At 64.1% G+C, this 19755-nt stretch overlaps 1 protein-coding gene across 1 annotated transcript; it reads left to right on the top strand.

Moving 5' to 3' along the window:
• The first annotated feature begins 415 nt into the window (after positions 1-415).
• SMTN (smoothelin) lies at positions 416-19592 on the top strand. Its single transcript, XM_042828705.1, has 21 exons — positions 416-501; positions 4130-4290; positions 4380-4473; positions 4560-4638; positions 4724-5028; positions 6108-6204; positions 6398-6672; positions 6859-6922; positions 7768-7860; positions 8120-8518; positions 9264-9364; positions 11282-11398; positions 12450-12614; positions 12739-12814; positions 12914-13078; positions 13718-13780; positions 13932-13998; positions 14146-14316; positions 14392-14515; positions 14595-14746; positions 18561-19592. Exons 1-21 carry the CDS (start codon positions 451-453, stop codon positions 18709-18711), a joined length of 2970 nt encoding a protein of 989 aa, XP_042684639.1. The 5' UTR covers positions 416-450; the 3' UTR covers positions 18712-19592.
• Positions 19593-19755: the final 163 nt, after the last annotated feature.

The raw sequence follows: 19755 nt of genomic DNA, 5'->3' as shown, positions 1-19755 counted from the left end.
TTTTTTTTTTTTTTTGCTGAAAGCCCTAGTCGGACGGAAATATTTCCGTGATGTCTCTCTGCCGTCGGTTTCTAATTCCGAACAAAAGTTTCCTTTTACACAAACAAACTTCGCCGAGATCGGGCAGCCCGTGCCCAGCCGGGGCTCCGCACCTCGGGGGCCTCACCGGGGGCTGCCGGACCGCGGGGGGAAGCCGGGCCCGCTCCCCACCGCTCCCCACCCTCCGGGGGCGGCCGTACCGAGGCGGGGACGGGGCGGGACGGCGGGACCGGTCGGGGCCGTCCCGCCCGGAGCGGAGAACCAATGGCGGCGGTGGGCGCGGGCGGGGCGGCGCGGGGCCGGGCCGGGCGGGAGCGGGACTGCGCGGGGCTGCGGGAGCGGGGCCCGGCCCGGTGCTGAATCGGGAGCGGACGGGACCCGGAGCCTCGCGGGGGGCAGCGGGCGGGCAAGATGTCCCAGGAGAGCCTGCAGGGTATGGACGAGGGCGCGCTGAGAAAGCTGGTGAGTGCCCGCACCGCGGGACGGGGGGAGGGCGGGAGGAACGCTCGATGCGCCCGCAGGCGGCACCGCTCCCGCTGCGGCGTGGTGCCGGTGCCCTCGGGCCGGGCAGAGAGCGGGGCTGCTGCGGGGAGCTGTTGCGGGACCGCGGGGGGAGCTCCGGGCGCTCCCTCGGCGCTCTTCCGGCTGTGCCCCCTCGCCCGCTCTTCTCGGACTGACATCCGTCCGTCGGCTCCGTCCCCTCGGCCGGCGGTTCCCCGCTGCCGGCACGGCTCGCTGTGCGGTGCCGGGCGGGACGCGATGCCCGCCATCTGCCACGCGTGCCCCGGGTCTCCGCTTCCCGCTGGCCCGGCTCCAGCAGCCGAGCCCTCCCCGGCCACCTGCTTCCTGCGGGCATCCCGGCGCTCCCGGAGCAGCTTCCTGCCGGCGCCGCTCCGTGCCAACACCTTGGCTGCGTTGTTGCGACCGGCCCGGGATGGGTGCTCTCGTGGGCCGTGGGCCGCTCCTCGTGCGGGAGTGGGCTTCTACCCACCCGGGGATCCGCGCTGGGAAGCTGCTTTGGGATGTGAGCTGCCACCCGGCGTGCCGCCCGTTTCGGTGCCGCTCGGCCGCCTGCCCGCTTCCGTGCGCTGAGCCCCGCGCCGGCTCCACGGGCTGTTTGGGGAATGGAGAGCGGCAGGAAGCTGAGTCAACTCGGAAAGAACGTCCGCGGGGAACAGGAAAGGGTCGGGGTGCCGCTGGGACAGCGCGGAGGTCAGCATAGGGTCCGTGCAGCCCGCAGCTCCCAGCTGTCCTCAGTCCGCTGTGAGTGCAAGCTCACAAACCCATCTTCAGCCCTGGAGATGTGGGGATGGGTGCTCGGGGTTTCTCTTGGCTTTCTGCTTTCCACCTGAGGCCTCAGGAAGCTGAGAATGAGGCAGTGCTTCTCCGTGGGGCTGTCCCCGTTTGACCACAGGGTGCTTCACACCTCCTCATCCTTTCCCACCGCAGCGGGCTGCATACGGGTGCTGCTGGCTGGCTGTGCAGGTGTCCGGGGAGAGCCTGAACCCGTGGGGCTGCACAGCACTCCGGCACTGCACTGATGTGTGCTGCTTCTCTCCATCCTGCTGCAGCTCTGGGTCTCTGTAGATGATGTTCCCCTGTCCCCGAATGGCCTCACCCCACGGCTGCCCGCAGCTCTCCCTGTGCCCATGCAGCTGGAGGAAGCCTGCTCCGGGCTGACGTGAGCCGGGGAAGGAATTTTTTTTTGGTTAGGTTTTGGCTCCGCTTAGCTGGAAGAGGATTAGCCCATATAAGGGAAAACTGCCTGCCTCTGCCGCCGCTTCCTCCCTGCTCTTCTCTCTCCCCATCCCTCGGTTCCTTGTTCTCCTCCTCCTTTCTCCCAGTGGCTGAGCTCCCAGCAGCTCGCTGATGTCCCCGGGGTGCCACCGTGTGGGACCTGAGGGCAGCCCGGAGCGGGCGCTGGCTCCCCGCAGCGGTGAGGGGCAGGTGCTGCTGTGGGGCTCGTCCTGGCCGGCAGCGATGAGGATGCTGTTCTGGCTCTTTTCCCCAGCGCCGAGTTTCCCTGCGGCCACGCTCCGGCTGCTCAGCCCCCCTCTGTGCGCCGCCTATCCCAGAGCTGGATGGAAAGCCTGGGCTAATTAGAGCTAATTATGGCCCTCTGCTGGTGGACGTGCCCTGAGCTGAGGCAAGGCTGAGTTCTGCCATGCTCGGGCATCACCAGGAAAGCAGCTCGTGGTGGTTTGCCAGCACCCTCCTCACAAAGCCACTTTGTGTGGGACAAGGCAGGCGTTTGCTCACAACCATTAATTTACTGCGGGCTGGGCAGGGCCCGTGGGGCCCTGGCATGTGCCGAGCTCAGGGCTTGTCACTGCAGGGCCCTGCGGCCCCTTCCAGCCCTGGCTCTCGCTGTGGTTTCCGGCACGTTGCCCTATGAGCCGTGCGTTTGCCGTGCACTGGCTCCATGCTGACGTGGGCTTGGGACAGGGCTCCCGCTGCCCTACCGCCATCTCTCCTGCAGAGGAAAGGCTGAACCCTCCGGGACCCCGGGTAGGTTTGACCCCATCCAGCAGATGCCCATGGGAAGGGCAGTCCCTGGTTATTCTTCCCTCCCTCCACGCTGCTCCTTTTGCACCCTGGCCACGAGGCTCAGAGCTCCCGTGTCGGGTGCCGGAGCTGCAGAGCACGCAGTCGGCAGTTTGTTTAGCAAATGGTCAGGGCCTCGGCCTCCCAGCGTGGGGTGGAGGAGTGGTTTTGTGCCCTAAAGGCCTTTACACAGCTGCAGAGCGCCTTGTTGCCTCCTTTCCATCCTCCCAGCCCATTGCAGAAGTCCCTCGGGAGGCTGTGGGTGTTCAGATGGCAGCTCTGCCCGGCACTGCCTGGGGTTCTGCTGCTGCCTCAGGACCTTCTGTGCACACAGGAGCCTGGATTGCTGCAAGTTGGGGTGGCCCCAGGGCCTCTTGCTGTGGCCTTGGGCTTCTCCTGTGCGGTCTGCTAGGGCAGAGGCTTCTCCCACCCCAGGGATGCCATGCAGGGCTGTGAGGGTGGGCTGGGGCTGTTCACATGCCTGGCCTTATGGCTCAGTGGTGCTGAGCTCACCAGTGCTGTGCTCCAGGACCCTGCTGTGTGCTGAGCCAGCAGGGAAAGGGCTGTTCTGTTGCAAAGGCTGTGACTCCGGATGAGAGCTCACACCCTGCAGCACGTGGCACAGGGCTGCAGCCCCCGGCTCTGTCCCCAGGAGGCGGATGCTCGCACTGCTGCAGGATGCTGATATGGGATGCTGATATCACTGCACGACAGGGGGTGCTGGGAGGGACGTGGGAGGGAGCATGTTTGCTTTAAGCCGCAACCCCTGATGACAGTGATCCTCATTTCCAACACTGTGCTGCCCAGTAGGAGCTGACCCACATGGGAAGGTGTCCCTGGGGGTGGCAGTGTGAAAATTGCTGCTCCCAGATGGGTATCGGTGGCTTTGCAGGGATGGGCTGTGTCAGCAGATGCAGTGTGTGCCACGGGTCTGCTGCGGGATGTAGCCTCCCCCAGCTTGTTGCATGCCTGGGGACAAGAGCTGTGCTTCTGGCCCCGCTGTGACCTGGAGCTCAGTGACCAGTTGTTTGGCCTGGCGGTGTCCTGTGGGAACGTGAGGAAGAGGACTGCTGCCTTCGCCTTTCGGTGCGGCCGCTGCTGCTCCCAGCATGCCAGGCCCTGATGCTGACAGCAGCTGCTGCAGGTCACTGGGTTTATTTTTAACAAGCTCCATGGGAAATGGTTTTCCCGGTTCCCTCGCCGCGAGCCAGTGCTTGGGCAGGGCCTGGTGTCCCGCAGCAGAGCTGTACCTGCTTTGTGCAGGGGCTGCTCTGAGCGCAGGCTGCTGGCACAGCTCACGCTGCGGCTCTGCTCTGGAGGAGGGGAAGCCCCCCGTGGGCTGCTGCAGTGCCGGGTGCTGTGCCCGCTCCCCGAGGCGATGTCCAGCCCTGGCCGACCTCACGTCCCATCCCACGCCGGGGTTGGGCCACCCCTCGTCCTCCGGAGCGGGGGCAGACAGTGCCAGGCAGTGTGCGCCAGGCGCGTGGGCAGCACGGGACAGACGGTCCCATTGTGCCCAGCGCCCAGCCCTGCCCTGTCCTCCCAGCTGGAGGCGACGCTGGACCTCGCCGAGCGGCGCCGCATCCGCTCAGCCATCCGGGAGCTGCAGCGGCAGGAGCTGGAGCGGGACGAGGAGGCGCTGGCCTCCAAACGCTTCCGCACTGAGCGTGGCAGCCACCGGCAGGACAACAAGGAGAACTGGCTGCGGTGAGTACCTGTGGCACGGCAGGACCCCGGCTCCATTGGCCGTGTGGGACTCGGCTCCCGTGCGGCTCTCACCCCTGGCTTCGGCGCAGGTCCCAGCAGCTGGAGGAGGAGCAGCAGAAGGCCCTCGCTTCGCTGTCCCGGGAACTTGAGTCCATCACCGATGTGGAGGAGCTGACAAAGCTGGTGAGTGCCTGACGGCGGGGTGGCACGAGGGAGCTGAGTGCCACCGAGCCCTCACTGTGCCTCACTGCTGGCTCTGCCCTCCGCAGCTGCGGGCAGCCAGCGAGTACGAGGAGCGCAAGCTGATCCGCGCCGCCATCCGCAAGCTGCGGGCTGAGGAGATTGAAGGTGAGGTCTCTGTGCCTGGGCTGCCCTGCAGATGCTGGGATGCGCCCAGCTCCTTCCTGAACTTTACCTTATTGCTTCCACCCAGCTGCAGCCCTGGCTGGGAACGTGCAGAGCAGCCGCAGGGATGGCGCTGAGCCCGCAGCCGTGCCCGCACGTGCAGAACGCAGCAGGAGAGATGATGCTGAAACGGCAGCCCTGGTCAGGAACGGGGAGAGCTCCCAGAGGGCAGGCTCTGAGCTGCCGGCCGTGGTGAGTGTGGAGAGCAGCACTGAGCCCGTGGAGAGCAGCCGAAGGGGCGATGCTGAACAGCCGGTGCTGACCAGGACGGAGGAGAGCAGCCATGGGGGGGATGCAGACAGACTGACTGCTGAGGAGCCTGAACGCTCTGTGGTGAGTGCTGGTGGGGGTGCCACTGGGAATTGCTGAGTCCTTTGCTTGTGCCAGCCTCCTGGGGGCACAAATCCCTGTGCGTGTGTGACTTACCTGCCTTAGGGGACTGTGGTGGGTGACACTGGTGGTGGAGCAGAGGTCTGTCGGGATGTGGGGATGTGGCTGTGCTCAGGACACTGACATGGGCTGCGTGAGGGCTCCCTGCTAGCCTTTGAAGGGATTGGTCCTGCTCCAGGACTAAGCTGGTGCCCAGTAGCGATAGATGAGCTGGTGGAGCAGGGGCAGGGCTGAGAGTGGTGGGTTCAAGCCCAAGCTCCCTGCCTAGCAGTGATGGCCCTGCAGGACATGGCTGATTTGTGGTGGTTGAGTGCCCTCCCAAGGACACAGCACAGGGCTTCCACATGGGAGAGAAGGTGGGGAAGGGACAAGCAGTGGTTTGACCCCCAGGCTGCCTCTGTTCAGCCCAGCTTTTCCATCTGCCTCCCTCAGGGCCTGTGTAAGGCTGGTGGCAGGGGAAGGGAAGGTGACCCTGTGCCACTTCCTTCCTGGTCAGCATCTGCTGGCACTGTGGCACCCCGAGCATACAGCTGTCTGTGTTTTCTGATTAGACAGCCCATCTCACCTCACCTGGACAATTCATCCAAAAGCTAAAGCATTTCCTTAAGCAGAGACCATTTTGGCACTGGTTTCCCCCATGCATCCCTTGGCTGTATTCCCCTCTCTGCCTCCCCCCATCCTGTAGTTACACCGGGATCTCAGCCCATGTTGCCCTGGGCTGGTGATTCCACTTGCCCATTTGTAGCACCATGCCAGGATACTTATCTCCTAGCAGCCTTCTGCAGTAACCCTGGTGCAGGGTGTGAACTGCTGTGTTTGATGAAGTCTCACTCCTTGCCCTGCAGCCTGGGTATGACGCAGGGGGAGGCTGCAATCTACAGCATGTCCCTGGCCAGGTGGCAGGATGGGACAGCGCTGCTGGAAGTGGCATTCTGACCCACCTTGCATGAGGATGTGCCTGGATGCAGTGGGGTGGAGGCAGCAGTGGGGCTGTCTGGGCTCTCACCCCTGCTTTCTTCCAGGCCCATGAGCAGGAGGAGGAGCAGGAGTGCAGGCAAGCTGAACAGCAGGACCTGAATAGCCAGCAACTGAGAGAACCCCAGAAACCCCCTGCCCAGGGTAGGTCCATGTCTGCAACACATTCCAGGGGAAGAGCAGAGCTTGGGAGGGCAGGAGAAAGTGAAGTTTGAGAGAGAACAGGAAGATGGAGGGGCTGCAGTGGGTCTCCTGAAAAGCCCAAGCTGGAAGCCAAGTGCTGGGCTGGGGTCACAGGAGTGGAGATGCTGTACAGAGCCTCTGATCTGTCCTGTAGCCACAGCTTCAGGGACCCTGGTGCTCCTGGACCTGCACCCAGCCCTGGAGCCCACTGCAGCCCCACAGCCCGGAGAGCAAACCGCAGAGGTGGAGCTGCACGCCAAGCGGGCATCTGAGTGTGAGCTGCAGTACCAGGAGGAGGGATCTGGCAGCTCCTGTCCTGTGCAGGAGCACAACGTGGAGCCAGCAGAGGCCCCGTGCAGCACAGGGCAGAGCCGCCAGGCGGAGCAGGACGGCCCAACACAGCCCTGCGCTGTCACTCAGAGTGGCCAGGTATGGGAACACTGCATTGATGGGTGCTGGAGCCACCCAGACCACAGCCCCAAATTCTCAGCGTGGGGCTGGAGGTGCCGTGCCTCACGTGGCACATGGCCTGTCACGGTGCTTGCCCCTCTGAGCTGCGTAGGTCAGGTTTTGCCAGCTCCCCAGCTCACCGTGCTGCCCCTTTCCCCCCTGCAGTTTGTCATCTGCGTGCGAGGCCAGGTGTCGGGGAAGGCTGTGATGCCACAGGAGAAGCCAGCGGGTAAGGGCTGCCCCAGGCACCCCCAGGCCATCCTTTGTGAGCCCAGGGGGATGCACTGCCCCGTGTGGGGCAGGACGGACCTCTGGGGATGGGGATGCAGCACTTGATTGGGCTCATGGCCTGCTCAGGCCTGGGCCAGGCAGTGGGGTGGCAGGCACAGTGTTTACAAGTCCCCCAGCTACCGGCTGGGCTGCTGCAGGGCCATGAAAGGGAATCTGTGCATGCAGCAAACCTCGGCCTTTTGCATTCTTTGTCCCAATAAGGCTGGAGCTGAGCACCGGTCCAGCCCTGGCCCCCCCCGGGGCTGTGCTTGCTGGCCTGGCCGGGGGCTGTGCGCTGCTCTGGGCCCTCCGTGCCTGGCCGGGTGCTCTTGGCAGCCCAGAGAGATTGTGTTGGGCAATTGATGCCCTTATGCTGCTGTTGGGAAAGTGTTTCCCTTCTTCTGTGCCAGGAGGAAATAAGGCCAAATGGGAGCTTGCAGCTGTGGTCACCCTCAGGTCATGGCTCTGCAGGGAGCCTTCAGTGTGGCACAAGCTCAGGCCTGATGGCTGGGGAAGGGCTGAGCCCTGCTGCCCTGGGGCAGAGCAGGGGCAGTGGAGCAGCTCGGCTCCCTCCTGCATGCCATGGAGCCTGGCCCTGCTCTGCTGGGGTCCCATGGGAGCCGGGATAATCGCACAGCCCGTGTTCCTCCATCACCCTCCTGTGCTCTGTGGGGTGCACTGAACTCCAGGGACATGGGTGACACTGGGGAGAGCTGACCTCCCTGCTTCGTTCAGTGCTCACTCTCTGCTCCCTCCATCTCATTCCTTGCACACGGACATGGCCTGTCCCTTCCCGGCTGATAGCGCCCACCCAGAGCACGGCGCGGACCCCATCTCGCCTCAACGCTCAGCGCTGGGAGCAAACGCCGTCCTCGCCGTGCCCACAGGGCCACGCAGGTGAGGGCACATGGTGACTGCTGTGCTCCATTTGGGGCTCCCACCCGGGTGTGCGTGGACAGGCAGAAGCTCAGAGAGCTGCCGGGCACCCGGGGGCAGCATCCCTGTGGGCGGCATGCGTGGGGACGGCATGCATTGTGGGGACGGCATGCACTGCGGGGAGGCTGGGGGGCAGCGCGCATCGCGGGGCGCCCGGGCTGCATGCACGGCGTGCACTCGGCGTGGCACCCATCTGACCCGGCTGCTCCGTCCCCCGCAGAGCCGAGCCCCGTGCAGCGCTCCTCCTCGGTGCGGGAACGCGCGCAGCGCTTCACCCCTTCGGGCGCGACCTCGGTGGGCACCGCGGGGCGGCAGCGGGCGGCGGCGGGCGGCCCCGAGGGGGCGGGCGGCGCTGCGGGGCGGGCCGGACCCGGCCAATGGCAGCGGGGGCCTCGCACGGCCCCGCCGGGCCCCGATCAAAACGCGAGGGGAGCCGGTAGCGGAGGAGCAGAGCAGCGCCCGCCGCCCGCCGGCCCCCGCCCCGCCGGTATCGGCCCCACCGCCGCCCACGACGGCATGAAGACGTACTTCACCATCGAGATCAAGGATGGGCGCGTGCAGCCCCACACGCAGTCCGTCACGCCCCGCATCGTGGCCGCCCCCGGCAGCCAGCGGGCAGGTGGGCACCGGGCGGGCGGCACGGGGACAGTGGGGACGGTGGGCACCCAGGGGACGGCAGGGAGGGTTGGTGCCCGGCGGGGCGTTGGACGGCTGGATGTATGGTGGGTGCTGCAGGACAGGCAGGTGGGGGAGCAGTGGTGGGATGTGGGATGCTGGGGGCCCAGCGTGGGCTCTGCAAAAGGGCGGGAGCGTGGCAGCCCTCGCCCTTTGGCTCCAGAGCTTGCCCCTATCCAGGTGCTCCCTCCTACCCTACAGTCCTTCCTCCAATCCCACAGCCTTGTCCCCTCCTGACCCTGCAGCCCAGCCCCAGAGCACAGCACAGCCCCGTGCTCTTGCCCTATCCCTACAGACCCGCCTCTGTGCTGGCATGGGCATCGTGCAAAGTGCCATCCCCGCTGCTGCCCCTGTTGTGCCACGCAGCCCTGCCTGCCCGTATCAGGACAGGATGCCTCTGTGCGCTCTCCGGGGCTGTCCCTCACACCGGGAGATCTTGGCTCCCCCTGGAGAGCTGCGGGAAGTGTCCATCTTAGGGGTGAAAGCATGCTGGGGGGGCCTGGCTCCCCCTTGACGCAGCAGCTCCCACATGCTTTAGACATCCCCGCAGCCCTCTTCTGCGCACCAGAGCTCAGAGCTCTGCTGCAGGAGCAGGATGCGCCGGAGCCGGTGCCTCTCCCCATCTGCGGGCAAAGGGCTGAGCCTGTCGGGCTGGAGCGCTCCCCGAGTGCCCGCGGCTTCCTTTGCAGAGCTCACCCTGGGGCTGAGGAGCACTCCCATCCGCATCACCGCCATCCCCAGCAGCACCGGCGGCATCTGCAGCATCACCACCAGCAGCAATGTCGTCAAAGTGAGTGTGCTCAGGGCCCTGGGTGTGGGGTGGGAGCAGCCCCGTGCATCGAGGCAGGTGCTCGGTGCCGGCAGCTCGGTTGGGGGGCTCTGTTGTGTGGATAGGGGAGCCCCCAGGGCCTGTGTGTAAACCCACATCCTTGTCCAGGTGAGCCCCCCCTGTGCCGCAGTGTGTAGAGATGTTTAGAGAAGGGGTGGGTAAGGGGCAAGTTTTGTGGGTCTCCCCCTTTGCTCTCAGATACCTCGTAGGGTTGTGGCAGCCTCAGGGAAACCCACTGCTATCCAGCCCTGTGTTTTCCATTCTGGGAATGAAGCTTGGCCATGGGGTTCGGGAGCATCTTTGGGGCCCTGCTTCAGGGGCTCTGCCCTGCAGTCTGTCCTGGATCCTGCCTCTTCCTCCTCCTGTGCTCTCCAGCTGTGCCTGCCTGGTGCAGGGGGATTCTTGGGGATAACTGGAAAAAAAAAGCTCTGGCTCCGATCTGGGTGGAGATGAGGACACAGCCCTGGGTGCTGCAGTAGCAGGGCTGGAGGTGCCTAGAAGGCAGCACAGTGCTTACAGCTCTTCAAGAGCTTTTATCTGCTGTTGGCCATCTAGGGCAATGCAAAGCGTGCGCGTGTGCAGTTGTGTTGGCAGGAGCTGGGATGTCCAGAACTGTGCTGCCTTGCTCACGGGGCCAAGTGCCTGCCTGCTTCTCCGGGCATGGCCAAGGTGGTGGTCAGGGTGCTTCTCGCTTGCTGTGGGCCCAGCTCGATGCTGACCTCAACCAGCATGCAGCCTGGTGGGGCTGCAGCAGGTGCTGCCCATGCCAAAGGTGCAGCTCTCTGCCCACGGAGGGTGACAGCCCCACACTAATGCGCTCACGCAGGCTTGGCCCTGTGGCCTGTCAGCTCTCATTAAGGTATTAGCAGTGTTGTGGTGCTGGGTGGGTGCTTGGGGACCAGGGCTGGACACGACCTCCAGGTGTGCTGCGAGCGGGCAGGGAGGAGGAGGAAGAGCAGGAGGAAGGGGCTGTGGTGCCCTCAGCCCTGCCAGGTAGGGGTTGGTCTGACCCATGGTGTGTGTGGGGCCGGAAGCTGCTGCCTTTTGCTGGGAGTGCTGCGTGCGCCTTGGGAGCTGGCAGATGCGGAGCTCATGGGGCTCCGTGCAGCAAGGGGAAGTGAGACCTGTGGTCACAGCCGTTGGCACTGCCCTGCAGCGGTGCTTTGAGCTGGGTGGGTGCCACGGGGCAGGATGGCTGCGAGAAGTTGTGCAGGAGGGGCTGTCTGCACGCAGCAGAGCAGTGCTGCTGGGGTGGATCCTGCAGGGTCTCTGCTACTGCCTGCTTGCCTCGCAGAGCCCCGCTGCTGCATGGCCACGGTGGCAGCAGCTGCCAGGCTGCGGAGACAGAGGCAGGAGCCCATTCCCTGCAGCAGCCCCCCTTTGCTGGGCCACCCGGTCCCGTGGGGCCTGGAAGCACTTCCAAGTGTCAGCGCCTGCCTCGGCGCCCCTGCACGGGACCCCCGGCAGCGCAGCGACAAGAATAGCCGGGCCGGCCTCCGGCCGGGGGTGGTGCCCCTGCAGCCCCTATAAAGGGCAGGGGACAGCTGAGAGGGGCCCGCTGCGGCACCCGCAGCCCTGGAGCCTGCCGGCAGCATGCCGGGGAACAGCCTGGAGGACCTGGCTCAGGCCGGGGCGGCCGAGCTGGAGGAGCTGCGGCGGGAGCTGCAAGCCTTCGGGCGGGCAGTGGAGGGGCAGCTGGAGCAGGCCGTGCGGCAGGTGCAGCCCCTGGCCCGCGCCCTGCGGGATCTGGAGGAGGAGCACCTGGTGCTGCGGGCCGAGCAGGCGCGCCTGGGCCGCCGGCTGGACCTGCTGGCCCTATGGCTGGCACCGCCGGAGCCTGCGGAGAAGGACCTCAGCACCCTGTTTCTGGAAGCACAGGATCCTTGCGCTCATTTTGAGGGCACCGAGGAGTCCGGCAGCCCGGTGGCCCATCCGCCCACTTTCTCCAGCACGCGCCAACAGTCGACCCTGCACCTCTCCCGGAGCAACAGTTTTGTGAGTGCGGGCCGAGCCGAGCCCGGCTGGGCTGCTCCGTCCTGGGCAGCACCCGCAGGGGGGGCACGGTGCCGGAGCCGAGGAGAAACCCTCGGCTGGGGTGGGATGGGCGTGCAGTGTGGCTGGATCAGCTGCAATCACAGCCTGCTGCTGTGGGAGGCCGGTGCCGGGCAGGGCTGCGAGCCAGTGGCGCCTGCCTGCTTCGCATTGCTGGCGTGCCGGCCGCGGGGCAGCTGTCCCGACCCTTGCGTGGGCTCGCCTCGCGGTCGTCACCTCGCCCTGCGGTGGCCCTGGGCTCTGTGTTGCTCCTCCTGCCCAGAGCTTTGCTGCATTGCTGGCCCTGGGCTGAGCCATCGGGGAGCCGGCCGGTGCCAGTAATGTGTGCCCTCACGCCTGGCAGCGGTGTGAGATGGGGCCAGGTGTGCAGCGGGGCTGCCTTGGCCCGACACCTCCCACCCGCTGCCTCCAGGCCCTATTCTGGGCCTGGAGAGCTGCCCACGGCGCATTGCTTGGGGGTCGTGCTGAAAGGGACTTGATGTCCTGGCCGTGCTCCCGCGGGGGCTGAGCTGGCCTAGTTCCTGAGCGGAGATGACGAGGAGGCTCTTGATCTCCTGTGCAAGCTCTTCTTTCTGCTAAGTCCTTTAATTCCCTGGAAATCCCTTGTGCTGCTAATGGTGCGCACTGGCTTTGCCAGCACCTCGCCGGCTTTAGGGCACCAGGCATGGTGCCCCCCCTGCCTCACCGGAGGCCCTAGTAGTGGCAATGGGTGGTGGGTGTCTGCAGGCTGCAATTTGGAGACATTTTGGCAGCAGGTACAAGAGCACCTGGGGCCTCCTGGGGCAGGGTGGGCTGTGGTGTGCTGAGTGTTGGGGATGTGGCATTCTGCCTGCGTTGGTCACTGCTGACATCCACGGCGAACCACCAGCCGTGAGCTCCTACACCACACAGTGCATCCCCACAGTCCCTGCTGCCTGTGGCACTGGGTGAGCATCGGGTTCATTAGGGGGCGGTCGGGCTGGTGAGGCTCAGGCGTGCGGTGCTCTCCTTGCAGCCGATGGAACCGGAGCTGGTGGTGGAGCAGCCCCAGGCACCGAGGCTGCAGCCGGAGCTGCCCAATGGCATGGAGAAGGTCCAAGTGAGGGAAGTGGAGAAAAAGAGCAAGCTGAATGTCGAGGAGCTGAACAGGATCGAGGATGAGAGTGTTCTGGATAAGATGGTACGTCCTTCACTGTGATGGTGTGGGCTTCTGAGAGCAAGATCCAGGCTGGAGATAAAGGGGCTTGGAACTGGGTGGGAGAAAAGAGCAGAGGGGCTGTGCTGACCTCCCCTTCCTCCTGCAGCTGGATCAGACCACAGACTTTGAGGAGCGACGGCTGATCCGTAATGCCATGCGGGAGCTGCGCCAGCGCAAGCGAGGTAGTTGGCAGCTGCTGGGAGGGGGCAGTGCTGATTCCCCATGTGGGGTCACGGACCTTGCATCTCGCTGCTGACACCATCTCCTGTGTGCATTTGCAGACCAGCGGGAGAAGGAACGGGACCAGCGGCTGCAGGAGATGAAGAGCCAGGCTACAGTGAGCAGGGCTGGCCACAACACTGAGACCACCACCACGCAGAGCACCCAGTCAGCCGATGGCTCAGCCCGCAGCACTGTCACCAAAACCGAGCGCCTCATCCAGTCCAGTAAGAGCAGGGCTCTGCAAGCACGCTTGCTGCCGAGGATCACCACGAGTTCTCTGTCTGCCATTCTCTGTGATTGCCCTGGCTGGGACCACTGGCATTTCCAGCATTAGCCCAGCCTCTTGCATGCACCAGGCTTTGCAGAGCCCAGGGCAAGGGACAGCAGAGAGCTGGGCATCTTCTGTTGCTCTCCCTGTGCAGGGAGGTGACAGCATAGTACACAGGGTCAGCTGGACCCTGCAGAGAGCAAGACCCTGTTTTAGGGCCAGGTTTCACTGTCTTTCCTTGGTCAGCCTCCTGCTTTAGCCTTCCTGGGGCCTGCTCTAGGGATCTGCTCTAGTGCCTTCCCACCTGACCCATGTTCCCCATTGGAATGGCACAGGGCTTGTGGGCCCTCTCCTGTCACCCACACTTCTGCCACCTGACTCAAGCTGACAGTAGCTGTCTGTGGCTGCTCCAGCCTTCCTGCCTCACTGCTCCATCACTCTGACCTCTCCGTTCCACCTGGTTGCTGCCTCGGGGCACGCAGCTTCTGTCTCACCCCCATGCTGGATGTCTCCCTGCCATGCTGTGTAGACACAAGGGTAGTTCACAGTGCTTGGTCTCTAACCCAGCTGACCCCCTTTACTTTCTCCCCTGCAGATGATGGCAGCAAGACTTCCCGCACAACAACCATGGAGTCGAGTTATGTGAAGAGATCAGACAGTAAGAGCTTTAGCTGCCTTTTATCAATGGCATCCCTAGTGCTGCAGAGCACATAGCAGAGCTTCCCCAGCCTGCCCCAAATCCCCCAGCCTGCCCAGCTCTTCTGCTGCTCCGTGACTCCTGCCTGAGGTCTATTTCTTCTACTCTGCAGATGGCAGCAGCAGCACATTTGTTCAAACCAAATCATCCTACAGCTCATCTTCCAAGAAGACAGGCAGGTGAGTGGTGATGCCAGCAGCCGGGAATCTTGAGCTGTGCTGGTTCTGTCCTAGGAGCGTGGAGTTCTTTGAGCTGCAGGGATGATGAGGAGCTGAGAATGACAGCGTTCCTTTTCTGCACTGAGGCTTTGCCTGTGTCTCTTGCAGCATCTTTGACCGGGAGGATGAGAGTGCCTCAAGGCAGAGCAGCCTGGCTGCGCTGGAACGGCGCCAGGCTGAGAAAAAGAAGGAGCTGATGAAAGCTCAAAGCCTGCCCAAGACATCAACCTCACAGGCTCGCAAGGCCATGATTGAGAAGCTGCAGAAGGAGGGCGGGAGGTGAGGACATGCCAGGCAAGGGTCAGTTGAGGCAGCAAGCATCACATGCGTTACCCTCTGTGTTTTCCCCCTCAGCTCTCCAAACCCTGCGGCACCGCGTGCAGCTGTGCAGCGCTCCTCCAGCTGTGGTGTCCCCAACGCCAACAGCATCAAGCAGATGTTGCTGGACTGGTGCAGGGCTAAGACCCGGGGCTACGAGGTCGGTGCTGCCTCCTCTCCCAATCTTGGGCCAGGCTGGGCCAGTCACTGTGCACCTTAGTAACTCTCCTTTCCTGCAGCACGTGGACATCCAGAACTTCTCGTCCAGCTGGAGCGATGGCATGGCCTTCTGTGCTTTGGTCCACAACTTCTTTCCAGATGCTTTTGACTACAGCCAGCTCACACCCCAGAACCGCCGTCACAACTTCGAGGTGGCATTCTCCTCTGCAGAGTACGTAACTCCAGTGCTACCACAAGGGCTGTGGGCACGTCCCACATTCAGGACAGCTCTTTCTCCTGCTGCCTGGGCACAGGGACACAGGCAGGGCTCTGGAGGAGCTGGGCATGCTAAAGGCTCGGTGCCCGTTTGCATCGCTCCTTTCTGTCACACAGTGAGGTTGGGGAAAAGCTGACTTGGCTGTACAGAGCTGCAGTGGGCCAGTACAGCCCAGTCTGTTCTGAGGTGGTGGGGATGGGACTGGGTCTCCTGGGCATGGAACATAAAAGCCAAAGGCAGAGCAGGCTCTGTGGGGCAGGGCACCAGCCATGCACAGTGCAGTACCTGGGCAGCTGGGAGTGGGGTTTGTACATGCAGGTGCCTCCTTCACGGTTGTAGGGGCTCAAACACCGTTGCAGCTTCTCAAGTCTCTTCCCTCCCCTTTTGCTTCTGGTTTTCCTGGGTGCTGAGAGATGGGAGCGCATCCAGCTGGAGGGCTGGAAGCCAGGCCCTCTCTCCTTCCTTCTGTCTCTCCTCCCATCCACTCCTGCTCTCCTCCAGCACCCTGCTGGCCTCGCCTTGGGCAGGGCCAGGTGGGTTTCGGAGGGGCCCCATCCCCACCTGCCTGTCAGGTGGCAGCCGGCTGGTGCTCAGTGTGGTGGCACTGGCTGGGAGCTCCCGGCAGCTCCCGCAGTGCTGTTCAGTGGAGCAATCGGGAATAGGGGGCCGTGTGCCTGGGTCTTGGCGCTCCTATTAATAGACTTTTTGCTTTAATTGGGACCGGTGCGTGGACTGAGAGAGCCATCGATCTCTCCGGCCTGGAAGCCAGGTGGCCTCTTGTCCTTCCTCCTCCTCCAGCTCTTGTGAGCGTCTTCTCCTGAGCTTCCTGCACCAGGGCTGTGCCATGCGGTTCCAAACGGAGCTGGGCAGGATGCTGGGCTTGCCCAGCCCTCCTGGCTGCTCTATATACAAGCTATATAGAGCGCTGCTCCGCTCTGGAACTCGCTCCCCGAGCACCGGGCGCGCCAGAACACATCACTCCCTCTTCTGTCTCGTTCTGTCATTCCCTCTTGACCTCACGCCTGTCCACACTGCTCACCTACCCTCCCATCCCCTGCTTGTGAGCCCTGGCCCCCCCAAGTCACACTGAATGGCCTTGGAGCGCGGCGGCGCCTGGAGCCGTCCTGCCCTGCATCGCGCACCCCCAGAGCATGTGAGAGCAGAGCAGCATCTGCCCGGGGAATGGGAACTGCATTGATCCGTGTCTCTTGTTTTCTCTCTTTCTCCCCTCCCCGACTGGGCTGCGGTCACTGGCTTGCCCCTCTCTCTCCCTGCCCTCAGGAAGCACGCAGACTGTCCGCAGTTGCTGGACGTGGAGGACATGGTCCGGATGCGCGAGCCAGATTGGAAGTGTGTGTACACATACATTCAGGAATTCTATCGCTGCCTGGTCCAGAAGGGGCTGGTAAAAACCAAAAAGTCGTAGCCCATTTTCACCCCCGGGAGCGATGGTGAGAATCTTCCTGTCGATCTACTGCCGCACACCCGCCCGCCTGCGTCCCACCGCTTGGCAGGAGGGCCGGGGAGCGGCCGCTGCGGCTGGGGCAGAGAATGGGGCATACTGGTGGGAGAGGGCCGAGTCCCGTTCTGGGAGCAGGGTGGAGGCGACTGGCTGCCTCTCTCCTTTCAGAACAGCGCTCGTGGGGCGAGGGCTGAGGAGGTGGTCATGGAGGGGACCCGGGGCCCACGGCTCTCCAGCCTGATGCCAGGAATGGGGCTGCCGTGGCTTTTCCCTGCCTTCCTCCCTCTCACCCATCCCAGCCCAGGGGGCTGAGCAGCTGGATTCCAAAGAACACCGCTTTGGTCACCGGAGTGCTCCAGCCTCACTGCCCGCACTCGCTGCCTCCTTTTTCTGTACTGGAGGCTGCCTGTCCCAGGCACGCAGAGGCTGCTGGCTGCAGTGGAGGGCCGAGGGGCCGGTGCCGCGCTGCAGGATCAGGCGTGGCTCAGGGTGCTCCCCTCCCATCGAGGTGCTGCCTGCTCATATATGGGCAGGAGAGGGGAGCCTGGAAAGTGTGACTCAAGGCTGCAGTCCTGCCTCTTCTTGCACTGTTTGTGCCTGTCTTTCAGGGGCATCCTAGCTGGCACTGGAGCCTCCTCTCCCCCAGCTCTGCACTGCACTAGCACACCGAGGCCCAAACAATGCCTTTATAAGGGCAGAGCCTGTCTCCCTCTGCTGCCTTAGCTTTTCCATCCCCCTGGCTGGTGGTAGCGGGGAACCTGCTGTGCTCAGGCGGGTGCTTTCCCAAGGCCCTGAGCATGCCCTCCTGGGCTGCTGCATCATGCAGTGAGGCTGCTGCAGCCAGGCCCTAGGCTCAGAGCCCATTGCTTCTATGGCTGTCTGAGTTCCAGCCCTGCAGCATTAACCAGGAGAGCGGGGCATAAAGAGCAAGGCCCCAGGCAGAGCTCCCAGGCTGGCTACAGCCTTCCAGCATGGCTGCAGCACTTGTGAGGAGCCCTGGGGCCAGGCAGCTTTCTTTGATCTGGGTGCTCCTTGCACCCATGCCTTCCTGCCCAAGGACTGGCATCAAGTGTGTGTCTGTGCCAGTGCCAGTCCAGAGCTCCTTGCTGCAAGGGAGGCTCCTTGCTGTGCAGGGGCACCAGAGCACATGATGGGGCTACCAGGGTCTGCAGCTTGGCATGAGGGGAGAGGGCTAGGGATGGGGCATTTTGTGGAAGGTGTCTGATGCTCCCAGTACGGTCAGAGCTGTCCCAGTGAGCCCCTGCCTGGCTCAGCCTGCGTAACAGTGGAACCTGGAGCCAGGCTTTATGGGTTCTGCAGGACCCTAACAGGGATGGCTCCATCCCCAGCCCCTGCATGAGCCTCAAGCCCAGGCTCAGCTTCAGGCTGCTCAGCCCCAGCCCTGATCTTGGTGCTGGTGCCAGCACAGCCTGTGCTCTGTCAGCCAACACTGGCAATGGCTGCTCCAACTCTGGGCACTGTCCTCTCATAGGTGACATCAGCACTGGGCTGCTCCCAGACAACCCTGCCAGCCCCAAGACCTGATGAGCCGTGTGAGGGAGGGAGCTGCCCCTTCCCTTCTATCTGCACCCTGCCTGGCTGCAGCAGCAACAGCCCCTGCTGTGCCAGCGGCCCCAAAGACCAAGGAGCCACCTGGGGCCTGATGGAGCCACGTCTTGGGGTGCAGGCTGGCAGCAGCGGGGCAGGGGTGGTGCTTATAGCCAAGGGTCAGAGTGAGCAGCAGTGTCATCCCAAGGCCAGCTTTAATGGTGGAGAGGGCCCTGAGGTGGAGAGCAGCTGGGGAAGGGTCTGGCACAAAACTCAGTGCCCAGCCCGGGCATCAGGGCAGCGTAGTGACTCCTGGATGAGGTAGCCATAGGCCATTGCTGAGCCCCTGGAAATTGTGTGGCTCTGGCAGAGTCGTGCCCACAGTCAGGCCCAATGCAGCCTCCCCGGGCTGTGATCCAGCAGCTGGGTGGGGGGCTGGGAAGCATGGCCAGGGGTTGGGGAGCGCAGGGCAGCGTGGGGTGAGGCTGCTCTGGTGGCTCCACCGCAGTGCAGTGACCTCAGCCTGCACTCATGGTGGGGGGAGCAGGTCTAGGAGGGCTACGAGTCCCAATAGTGGGGCAGGGCATGGGTGGCAGGGGTCTGTGGAGGCAGTGGGGCGAGCAGTGCTGGCAGGCTGCCTGGCCTCGCAGGCCACACTGGGCTGGGGACACTGAGGGCACAGTGAGGCCGGGGGCAGCCTGGCGCTGGCGGCCCCATCGTGGCCTCCTGCAGGTGTGCTGAGGCCCAATGTCTTTGCAGGATGCTGGCGGACTGCGTGCCCCTGGTGGAGGTGGAAGACATGATGATCATGGGGAAGAAGCCGGACGCCAAGTGCGTCTTCACCTACGTGCAGTCCCTCTACAACCACCTGCGTCGCCACGAGATGCGCATGCGGCAGAAAGAGTGCTAGAGCCTGCCCCAGCCTGCGGCTGCCCGACACCTCACTGCCCCCTCCCTGCAGGGACGCTGGTGTGCGGAGGAGCTGCCGCCCCATGGAGAGGCTGGCAGCGGGGGTGGAGAGGCTGTGGGGCTGGCGCTGGACAAAGTTTGGGGCTCCTGGGTCACCCGTTGCTTCAGCCTTGCTGGAGCTCCTCGGTCAGCTTCTGCCCCGGCTGGCTGCCAGCTGAACGTACGGGCAGGGCAGAACGGTGCCAGGCGGGTGGTGCCTAGGATGCCACTCTCCCTGCAGCCAGCTTGGCTCTCCTCCCCTCTGCCATACTCTAGTGTGTTAAGTTATTCATTCTCAAGGAGTTCTTTTTACGTGGGCAGGGTCCCTGCTTCCCCCGGGAGGCTGGGGCAGCACAGTACCCTCGGGCCCTGAGCCAGCGCAGGTCTGTGTCTGTGTGGCTCAGCCCATGGACCCTGCAAGCCAGGGCCCAGGTGGGCGCTGCTGGTTTTGGTGCAGCCGGGAGGCAGAGCGCCCTGCTCCCCAGGCGGCCTGAGAACAGTTCTGGGCCACCTGCAAGGAAGCCTCTCTGCCCACCACAGTCCCTGCTTGGTGCCACCTCCCTGGGGACGGCCCTGTGCCAACACCCTGCTTCCCACCGCACACACGTGCCCAGGGCGCTTCCACGGCGGGGACCTGCAGCACCGCCGTGCTGGGGAGCTGGAGGGGAGCGGGGAGGGCCCCAGGGAGCGCGGGGCCAGGGCCAGGACCAGACAGCCCCCGCGCTCCTCCCCAGCTCTGGGCACCTCGTGCTCAGTGCCACTCGCCCCTTCATCACAGTCTACACCTGCGTTGACACGTGTACCAACACCAGCCAGACAATAAAAGTTTATTCTATAGGGTGATTCTTCTGCCTCGGGTCCTTCTCCCCAACCCCTTCCAGCAACCACTCCACTGCATGCAGGGCCACTTCCCCTCTCCCTGGGAGGATTTGCAGCCTCAGCTGCACCAAGACCCCTCAGCTCTGGACCAGAGGGCCCAGAGCTGGGCTAGCACCCTCACCCCTTG

The sequence above is a fragment of the Centrocercus urophasianus genome, unplaced genomic scaffold (genome assembly GCF_019232065.1).
Source record: "Centrocercus urophasianus isolate 14NV4802_14NV808 unplaced genomic scaffold, USGS_Curo_1.0 seq_30, whole genome shotgun sequence".
NCBI classification, from domain to species: Eukaryota; Metazoa; Chordata; class Aves; order Galliformes; family Phasianidae; genus Centrocercus; species Centrocercus urophasianus.
Note: the sequence above shows the minus strand (reverse complement) of the source record. Positions and strands in the feature narration are given on the sequence as shown.

Coding starts and splice junctions, on each gene's coding strand:
- SMTN (XM_042828705.1), top strand. CDS start 451: ATGTCCCAGGAGAGCCTGCAGGGTATGGACGAGGGCGCGCTGAGAAAG. Junction 13,999..14,145: donor TCTTCCAAGAAGACAGGCAG/GTGAGTGGTGAT, acceptor TGTCTCTTGCAG/CATCTTTGACCGGGAGGATG. Junction 14,317..14,391: donor CTGCAGAAGGAGGGCGGGAG/GTGAGGACATGC, acceptor TTTCCCCCTCAG/CTCTCCAAACCCTGCGGCAC.